Genomic DNA, 10,996 nt, shown 5'->3' on the forward strand with positions numbered 1-10,996 from the left:
GGCATTTATTATTCTGAGCACATTAAAAAAGGTAGATACTGGTATATGCAGACTTTTTCCTTCTTAGATGCATTTTGATAACATTTTTCTCTAGGAAATTGTCAATTATATTTGGTTTTTAAATTATTGAGAATTATCCATGAAATAATATCTTGGGGCATCTAAACCCTATTTTAATCCATACCACTTTTTAGCTTAATGATATTTACTTCTGATTTCTCTTTTCTTTATCACACTTACAAAGGTTTTCAATTTTGTGAACACTATCAAAGAATCGTTTTTTTTTTATTGATCAAGTCTGATTTAATGTGTGTGCATTCTACTTTATTTATTTCTCCTTTTCTCTTCAGTGTTTCCTTTCTTCTGTTTTCTTTGGATTTCTTTTCTTGTTCTCTCCTAAAACTTCTTGATCCAAATGCTTAGTCCATGTTTTTCCAACCATTCATATTTTCCAAATGCATGTAAAGCTATAAATTCCTCTTTAAGTACTGCTGTTTGCCACAGATTTTTATATGCATTTTTGTTGAAGTTGAGTTATGAATGCTTTTAAGTTTATTCTTTAATTTATTCTGTAACCTGAAATTATTAGGAGTTTGACTTCTAGAATCCAAATTCATGGCATGTTTGGCTATCATTAGGGATATCAATATTTTTGGCTACTATTTTATTGTTCATATTTTACTAGATGTGATTGGTGAACATAATCTATGAGAAAAATGCTTAAAATTTGTCATTTTCCTTTCACAACTCTATTAGATTTGGCTCTCTATATTTTGAGGCTTTATGAGTATTTCTCTCTATATATATTATACACACCCACACATATATATAAAATTTGCACACATTTGAATTCAAGACTGACATTTTCTGATCAATTACTGCATTTATTTGTATGAATTGTGCTGTTTAGTCCCATTTCACACCTTTCTACTTTAATTCTATGAGGGCGAGTCAAAAATTATCCACACTCTGGCTGTAGAATTTATTTTAATTAACTTTTAGAAAAGACAAATACATAATTTTTTGACATTAATCTCCTTGCTTTTCAATATACTTTGTCCATCTGTCAACAAGCTTTCATATTCCCTCATTAAAAAATGTTTTAGGCTGAGCTGTGAGTTACAAATGCACTGCTGTCTTTACTTCTTCATCAGAAGTGAATCTTCAGGGGCTTCCTAGGTGGTGCAGTGGTTAAGAATCTGCCTGCCAATGCAGGGCACACGGGTTCGATATCTGCTCCAGGAAGATCCCACATGCCGTGGAGCAACTAAGCCGGTGAGCCACAACTACTGAAGCCCACGCGCTTAGAGCCCATGCTCCACAACAAGAGAAGCCACTGGAATGAGGAGCCTGCACATCACAACCAAGAGTAGCCCCCACTCACCGCAACTAAAAAAAAAGAAAGCCCGTGCACAGCAAAAAAGACCCAACACAGCCAATAAAATAAATAAATAATAAAATAAATAAATTTATAAGAAAAACAAAAAAGAAGTGAATCTTCATCAAACTAGGGCTGCTTTCAGGGGATCAACAGGTGAAAGTCTGATGGAGCAAGATCAGGACTATAGGGAGGATGCTTTAACACCTCAAAACGAAGTAACCCATTACAGAAGTAGGTTTCAAAAAGTTTGTGTGAGCTGAGTACTGAAACAACTTGGGGAGGAGCAGAAGCATTTGGATATCTGCAGACAAAATTTGGACCAATGCTCTAAGGAAGGTGAATGTTTCTTAAAGAGAATCATTACTGGTGACAAGACATGGATTGATCACTATGAGCCTGAGAGTAAACGGCACAATATGGTATGGAAACATCCTCAATGATCAACCAAGAAAAAGTTCAAAAGTCAACCATCAGCTAGAAAATTGATGCTTACAGTTTTCTGGGATTCTCAAGGGCCAGTATTGGTATATTATCAGGAAAAACATTCATCAATCAACAGTGCTCATTACAGTGAGATGCTTATTGAAGAGCTGAAGCCTAAACTTCAGATTAAATGCAGAGGACTTCTATCCAAGGCTGTTGTGATCTTGCATGACAATGCACGTCTGCACACTTCTGCCCACACTGTCAACATCCTACAACAACTTGGTTTAGAGCCGTTAAAGCATCTTCCCTATAGTCCTAATCTTGCTCCATCAGACTTTCTCCTGTTTGGTCCCCTGAAAGCAGCCCTACAAAGACAAAGATTCACTTCTGATGAAGAAGTGAAGACAGTGGAGGAGCATTTGTGGCTCGCAGCTCATACTGAAACATTTTTTAATGAGGGAATATGAAAGCTTGTTGACAGATGGACAAAATGTATTGAAAAGCAAGGAGATTATGTCAAAAAATTACATATTTGTCTTTTCTAAAAGTTAATTAAAATAATTCTACAGCCAGAGTGCAGATAATTTTTGACTTAGCCTCATACATTTTATCTTGTCTGATGTTAATTTTGTCATGTAATATTCTCCTTGTTGATCTTTCCATCTTTTTGGTGTTGCTTTGTCTTAGGTGCATCCCTTAGGAACTGCCTATGTCATATGGGTTATTTTAAAATCTAACTTGAACACTGGCTTAATCATAATAAAACATTAGAGAAAGTCAAATCAAGGTACATTCCTCAAAACACTTGACCAGTCTTCTTCGCAAGTCTCAAAGTCATGAAAAAAATGAGGAAACTCATGGTTTGGAGGAAACTGGAAAAACACAAGAACTAAAGGCAGTGTGGTATCCTGGATAAGATCTAGGAACAGAAAAAGGACATTAATGAAAAACCTGGGGAAACAGCATGGAAGTAGTGTTTTAAGTATAACTATAATTAAATATAACTATAGTTCAGTTACAATACTGTGCTAACATTATTTTAGCTTTGATACATATACTAGTTTCATTTACTATGTCAACATGAGAGAAAGCTGGGGGAAAGGTATAGGGAACTCTGTATTTGTTACTCTTCTGTAAATAAAAATCCATTTAAAACTAGAAGTTTACAAATGTGCCTTGAGGGAATTCACTGGTGTGTTTGGCACCCTGGTCGACATCCCTACCCTCCTGCCATTTTTAAATGCACCATTACTATTTTATTTTATTTTATTTTTAAATTGTATTGAAGTATAGTTGATTTATAATGTAATGTTAATTTTTGCTGTACAGCAGAGTGATTCTATTTTACATATATATATATTGAATGCAGTTCCCTGTGCTATATAGTAGATCTTTGTTTTATACCCATTCTATATATAATAGTTTGCATCTGCTAATCCACTTCTATTTATGAGTGAACTTTGCTGTATGGCTCTCTCCCCATGGGATGCTTCTATGACCACTTCAGCGGTCATCTGTATTTCTGGCCTTAGATTTATTGAACCCCTTCTGTGGTGGGGGAAGTTTGGATTAACATGCAGTAACAAGTCAACACTTTCCTTTCAAGCAGGCAAGAATGAACAGCAGCCTTAGGAAGTTCTCAGATCTAAAACCTATGAGGCATCTCTGGGGAGCCTGATTCACATTTTACCGAAAAGTCTAATCTGTGTCTGTTTGGGCTGCAGATAACTCCAAGGTAACGGGAGCAATGTAATCCTAAGGGCTGCTGGGGACAGCACTCTGTAACACTTTCATGCTGCTTTCTGCTCAGAGCCCAATTCTACTTCAGCTTTCCTTAAAATAGATAACCAACAGGGACCTGCTGTATAGCACAGGGAGCTATATGCAATATTTTGTAATAATCCAAAAGGGAAAAGAATCTGAAAAAGAATACATATATGTGTATACACACACACACACACACACACACACACACACACACACGAGTCTCTGTGCTGTACATGTGAAAACTACACGATATTGTAATCAACTATGTTTCAATAAACTTTTTCTAAATCAAAAAAAAATTCAGATTTCTTTCTGGTGACTTTGTGATTAGGAGCAGACAGGAGTCCTGGATGAGGAAGATGATCTTGTCTTTCCATATCAACTAAACTGAATGAATCAGAGGATTTCCCACATTTAACCCCTAACCATCTACTGTTCACCTTTTGCTCCTGCCTCACATACCGGCTGGACAGAGATCCTGATTTAACTTGGCCAAAGGCAGACAATTTACACCCCTCATGAAAATCACCCCTGTGTCCCATTCACATGTAACACCTATGCCGGTGATGCATGTTGTCAAAGTCAATGAGGCCACAGACTAATCCACCCAGGCACCATTTCCAGGCTGTATTTCCATCGCTAGCTTGGTTTTCCTAACTCAGCATCTTTATACCCTTCCAGTTTCAGCCTTGGGCCTTTGAGGGCACCATCCCCACCCCTACGTGGATGACTATACTTTGAACCCTGGGCAAAGAGGCATGTGCTTGGCATTTTAGTCCAGAAGCTTAATTCATTGTCAAGCTTTTCCTCCTTGTCCTATACAGTAAGTTCCCTACATACAAACCCTCAAGTTGTGAAATTTCAAAGATGCAAATGTGATTCCATCAACGTCAGGCGTGTGTGAAATTGCAGCTAGCTCTCTGTCTCCTAACAATCCTTCAGCTCTACCATCTCCCACCTCCTCTCCCTCCTCCAGTCAGCAACTCTTCTTGCCTGTTCACTCAATGTCAGCCCCTGTATGCCAGCTGTTGTACTGCACTACTGTACTTTTCAAGGTGCTGTACTGTAAGATTAAAAATGTTTCCCTTGTTTTTTGTGTTTGTTTTTTACCTATCATTTGTGTGAAAAATATTATAAACCTACTAAGCACAGTACTATATAGCCGATTGTGTTCGTTGGGTACCCAGGCTAACTTTGCAGGACTTACAAACTGGATTTAAGAACACATTCTCAGAACTGAACCGTTCGTATGTAGGGGACTTACTCTATTGATCTCCTGGTCACTCGTATTTATTGAAGAATTTGACAAGTGCTATTGCAGATCATACCTGTACATTTCCCAGATGCCCTCAGATCTTTTTAAGGCCCATCCTTCAGCTCTGATGTGACTTTATGTGGAAGGATCATGGCTGAGATTCGTTCAGGGGATGATCTGGATGCTAACATGGCTTCGTGAGCAGAAAGGGGGCTCTCATGTTTATGGAAACATTTCAGATAAGTAATTCTTTTTTAAAACAGATTTATTTATCTATCTATCTATCTATCTATCTATCTATCTATCTATCTATCTATCTATTTATCTACCTACTTTGGGTCTCCGTTGCTGTGCACAGGCTTTCTCTAGTTGTGGCAACAGGGGCTACTGTTCATTGCAGTACACAGGGTTCTCATTGCAGTGGCTTCTCTTGTTGCAGAGCATGGGCTCTAGGTGTGCAGCCTGCAGTAGTTGTGGCATGCAGGCTCTAGGGTGCATGGGCTTCAGTAGTTGTGGTGCTTGGGCTCTGTAGTTGTGGCACATGGGCTTAGTTGCTCCTCGGAATGTGGGATCTTCTGTGGCCAGGGATTGAACCTGTTAACCATAAATTGGAACTTGCCACCTGCCTGTACAAGAATTAAATCACTTTGTGCTGCTGTAGCTACTGACCTTCCACAACCCCTGAAGGGCATTCAGGGTGGAGAACAGGAATGAGGCACTCTGTGCTTTGGAAGATGGGCAGCACAGGTCTTTAGATAGTTAGATGTTTTCAGGAGTTGATTTTATGAGCCCAACCCTTGCATTTCCTCATATCTGGGAAAGCACTAAATCCCTACATGGTGATGTCCGCTCCGTGTGACTAGCAGAAACCCCCTACAAAAAATGTTTGATTGCACGTACTCCTCCTTTACCAAGAATACACATATACTAATCTTCTCCCCTGCCTCTTTGGAACAGTTTCTCAGAGCTATCTGGGATGCTGTCTCCCGGGTTGCAGTCCTCATTTTGCTCCAAATAAACTCAACTTGCACCTTTCACGTTGTGCATTTTTTCTAAGTCAACACACCCGTGTCCCCTGCACTGGCAGGTGGATTCTTCACCAGTGTGTCACCATGGAAGTCCCAATTCTTTCTTTTTAGGTCTCCTGTTTAGAATTTGAAGAAGGAAATTCTTTTAATATTTGGAAATGGCAACTGAAGGAGAATTTTTTTTTTTTTATTTTTTTTTTTTATTTTTTTGGGGGGTACACCAGGTTCAATCAACTGTTTTTATACACATATCCCCATATTCCCTCCCTGAAGGAGAATTTTGATGGTTGGTGTCTGTTGGACTATAGCACTGACCAAAGCTATAATAACAGACAGAAGGTATGATTTCCACTCACAGTTGAAAGGACTATATAAGGAAGGTCCATAGTACCCTCATTTTGGTACATTGATTTAAATGAGTAATGCCTTAGCTTTGCCATGTGGTAAGAAATTCAATTTTGTCATATTCTGAGGGACACTTCCCTTTTGCACAATCAACTGGAGAACTTAGCAATGCCTGAAAAATAGGAGACAGAATTCCAGTCTCTAGGGCGTCAAGCCATTTTCTGAGTCCTGTGATCTTTCAGATGTGAGCAGCTCTATTGTTACCGAGTCCAAGCTTGCTCTGCTTGCCACATGACAGGCCAAAGAATCGGAGATGAGGTGTTGAGGCAAGGAATACAATTGTATTCGGAAAGGTGGCAGACTGAGAAGATGGCAGACTAGTGTCTCTGAAAAACCTCCTTATTGGGGTCTGGATGCCAGTTTCTTTTATAATATCAGAGAGGGAGCGGTTGTGAGGAAGTAAAGTAAAAGGGCCATCAGCCTTGCAAAACATCTCCTGGAATGACCAGCCTCAAGGAGGGGATGTGTTCATTTCTTCTTTCTTGCAGCCACTCACAGGTGGGCAGGGTCAGATTGTCTCTGTGAGCCGAACAGCGGAGGGGCAGGGTTCCCTGAGGCAGGATATCATGTATGATTATAAGAACAGTAGCAACGAAAAGCAAAGGTTAAAGTCAAAGAAACAGATGGCACATCCAGCCTGGTTTAGCTCTTCCCTATTATGCTATCTTTCCACAGGAGCCTCGGCACAGAATCTTTGCCCAACACCAAGGCTATGGTGCTTAGGCTTTTCCATCGCTCCAAGTCCTGACATGCCATCCTGTTTGGGCTTCTATCAGTTCTCAAGTCCTTTCATATTTTTCCCTGTCTTGTGAAGAACCCCATTCCCTACAACTCTCATGAAAAATAAATCCAAAGTAAACAAAATAACCATCTCTATCCTTCATGTCAGAGAGATTGTCTAGCAGTTTAGATATTTGCAGCCTTAACTTTCCACCCTTCAGTGTATGACAATTTAATCCAAAATCCATTAAATCTGACCCTAGCGCAAGGGCATCTTTCCGCCTCTAGGACTCAAAACCCAGAAAAACATTGCAAAGGGGGTTAGTGGTGAGAGAAAGAAAATAGTTCTCATTCTTTAGGATTCTTCTATAAGATGGAAAACAAAAGGCTTCTTGTCACTAACAAACATCCGCTCTGTGATGCCTTCCAGTGAAGAGGAAGGTTAAAGGCACAACTGAATGAGTCTTTTGTGTCTAATCTGGCAGAAGTACTTTTCCAAAATTTATAATGAACTGTATAGATTGTGCAAATTTAAAATTAACTTTCAAAACTTCAGGTGGTTGGTTTCCTTGTTTCAGTGATTCGCTTTGATCCATGGGTGAAATGCAATGTACTCGAACTGGAATTTTAACTTTAATGTTACCATCTGAAAAACATGTTTCGGTTGCAAGTTTAATGCATTCCTCCATACATGATATAGAGCAGCAAAAATATGTCATTGGTACTAAACCAGTCAGACACGGCTCTGTTTTAATGCTGGGCGAGGAGAAGCAAGTAAACAAACGAAAACAATGGAAACGGCAACAAAAACAAAAGTCTTGTCTTTCTGTTATGGCAATATAAATTTTTTAAAAAAATTTTAAACATAGCTATCCAACCACAATGTGTTTTAGCAGAGTCACATAAAATACCTAATTAGTGTTGCCAAAAAGATTCTGAACTAGGATGTTTGTGGGCTAGAAATTCTTTTATGGAACTCATTAGTGGTATCAGACACAAAAATATTTATGATGTTATAAAACTGCTGGGAACAGAGATGGTATTCAGTGCAGTTGAGGGTTAATTTGGGCCTCAAAGCACTTTGAACTTTTCTCAAGCTGTACATGTGGTAGCAAATGATGCTGTTCCAAGGGAGTTTACGGTGTTAGTGGAATTTATACGATGTACAAGGAATAGCCTTTGAAATGACCAGAAGGTTATAGTCATAGCACATTACATTGAAGTGATGGAATCAATGTAAATGTTTCCAAGATGAGAGAAAGCATGTTTCTGTATAAAGTCATAGAATTTCTCCTTCATTAGAATTACTCTTATTTCCCCCATATTTATCCACTCCAGCACACAGCCTGGTCTCTTTGCTCAGTACTCCGTTTCCCCCCTCCCCACTGGTGATGGCATCCACACATCCACTAATTCCTGGCTTCAGTAGTGGGTCCCAAATCCAACCACTGTTACTTCTTTCCTGACACAGGCATTGAGTTAAATCTGGAATGTGACCTCGGCCAGCCAATTAGGATAAATCTTAAATCATAGGATGTCTTGTTGGAAAGCTGAAAGGAAACTGCTTTCTTTCCAACTTGAGGAAACACCAGTTGCTACCTCCATGAGAAGACTTCATCTTTTTTTTTTTTAACTGAAGTATAGTTGATTCTCAATGTTGTGTTATTTCTGGTGTACAGCAAAGTGATTCATATATAGATATATAAATATACATATATATATAGTTATTTATTTTTTTTAAGTAAGTTTAAAATTTATTATATGAAGTTATATCCAAAATTGTGCTTCATTTTTTCACTATATACTTTAACTTAAGGACATTTGTAAAAACAGTACATTTCAGAAATTTTCGAAGAAATTCCACTAGCTATAAGCTATTGCCAGCATCATATAAACAGCATACACTTAAAAGAGATTAATGCTTAACACAGAGTAATGTTTTTTATTCACTGATAAACTAAAGGTCCATTTCAAGACATTGCTCTTGTATACTTCATTTGTTTTCTTAGCAAGCAAAGCCATATAAAGGATGACTTCATCTAGTCCTCAGACTCAGATCCATCATCGTCTTGACTAATCTGGAAGTAACGAAGTTCATAAATCTCCTTGTCAGATGCAACCACACGCAGCCAATCACGAAGACTGTTCTTTTTGAGGTATTTCTTGGTAAGGTATTTCAAATACCTTTTAGAGAACTGTTTCTCAGAAACAACTGTGATTTTATTCTTGAAGCGTTCAATGTGAACGACATTCCCAAGATTTCCAGTTTTTCCATTCACTTTAACCTTCTCCCGTAGAAACTGTTCAAAATTTCCAGAATCAAAAATTCCATCTTCTACTGGACGAGTAAGGTCCAAATTAAACTTCCAGGTTGACTTCTTAGGCTTCTTGTCTTTCTTCTTTTAAAAAAAATTCGTCATGAGATAGTGAAGAAACTTCTTCCCCAACTTAGTTTTAAAGTTCTCTGAAACTTCTGCAACCGCGACTCTCCCTCCGCTCTGGCAAGGGGCTGAACGATTACCCACACAGCCTCCCAGCGCCATCTTGAAAGCCGGCCGCGCGATCAAAGAGGTATATAGTTATTTTTGAGGTTATTTTCCCTTATAGGTTATTACAAAATATTTAGTATACTTCGCTGTGCTATATTACAGTAGGTCCTTGTTGGTTATCTATTTTATATATATCAATTGTATCTGTTAATCCCAAACCCCTAATTTATCCCTCCCTCAGCTTTTCCCTTTGGTAATCATAAGTTTGTTTTCTACGTCTGTGGGTCTATTTCTGTTTTGTAAATAAGTTCACACTCTGATCACAATGGCCATCATCAAAAAGTCTACAAATAACAATTGCTGGAGAGGGTGTGGAGAAAAAGGAACCTTCCTACACTGTTGGTGGGAATGTACAATTGGTGTAGCCACTATGGAGAACAGTATGGAGCTACCATATGACCTGCAATCCCACTCCTGGGTATATATCTGGAGAAAACTCTAATTCAAAAAGATATATGCACCCCAATGTTCGTAGCAGCACTATTTACAATAACTAAGACATGGAAGTAACCTAAATGTCTATCAACAGATGAATGGATAAAGATGTGGTACTTATATACAATGGAATATTACTCAGCCATAAAAAAGAATAAAATAATGCCATTTGCAGCAACATGGACTTAAAGATTATCATACAAAATGAAGTAAGTCAAAGACAAATATTATATGATGTCACTTATATGAGGGATCTAAAAGAGAGAGAGAGAGAGAAGCCTTCATCTTAATCTTAGACTAAAACTGATTGAAAGAAAATCAGTGATTAGGTCAATCAAATCCTACTGTAGCCCTGGGATTATAGTTCTATGAATCAATATATTTAGCTCATTTTTAAGGCAGCTGGAGCCAAATTTTTGTTGCTATTTTTCTAAAACTTCATGAGCTTAGCAACCAAATTACTCTTTATAGAAATGGAAACTTTTATTCCCTCCCACCTCATTCAGATATAATAAGAACTGAAGCATTGCCGTATTAAAATTGATTAAATCTTTCTGCAGCCTTCAGTCTTTAATAGTTATGAATTCTTTCTCCCCTTCAAAAAAATAAAGCTTTCTAAAATATGTGCCAGGACTGTAGCTATTCCTCTGAATATCCAAAATCCTTGCAGTAACTTCACTCTGCTCTCTGCAGATGCAGAAGTGGAAATTAACCCCTGCAGCAAGGAGGGTTAGGACAAGGGAGAGGGTTACACCCTAGCAAGACAAGTTAATTTGGAATATTAGACCTTTGTTTTTTAGTAAGTTCTTTATGTCCTTTCCCCCAGGAATTTCTGATCATCTTCTCTGTAGGATCCTGGTTCATGCCATGCGGTGCTTCTTTGCTTCTCTGTTTTCTGGGCCACTTACATTGGGTATCTTCTGGAAATTCAACTCTCCTCCTTTTTAAAAAAATGAGTGTAATCTAGCTCTCTCTGCCTTTTATAAGCTGTAGATCCACTTTTGAACATCTAAGCACTTGTTAAAGTGCT

The 10,996-nt window shown here is 38.3% G+C and overlaps 1 protein-coding gene across 1 annotated transcript; it reads right to left on the bottom strand.

Annotated features, from left to right (window-relative positions):
- Positions 1-8,774: 8,774 nt before the first annotated feature.
- Positions 8,775-9,525, bottom strand: LOC130848487 (60S ribosomal protein L22-like 1). Its single transcript, XM_057726964.1, has 2 exons — positions 9,463-9,525; positions 8,775-9,381 (listed from the first exon to the last, which is right to left on the bottom strand). The coding sequence occupies exons 1-2, from the start codon at positions 9,523-9,525 to the stop codon at positions 9,022-9,024; spliced, it is 423 nt and encodes a 140-aa protein (XP_057582947.1). The 3' UTR covers positions 8,775-9,021.
- Between the last annotated feature and the right edge of the window lie 1,471 nt (positions 9,526-10,996).

Source organism: Hippopotamus amphibius, chromosome 3, assembly GCF_030028045.1.
Source record: "Hippopotamus amphibius kiboko isolate mHipAmp2 chromosome 3, mHipAmp2.hap2, whole genome shotgun sequence".
NCBI lineage: Eukaryota > Metazoa > Chordata > Mammalia > Artiodactyla > Hippopotamidae > Hippopotamus > Hippopotamus amphibius.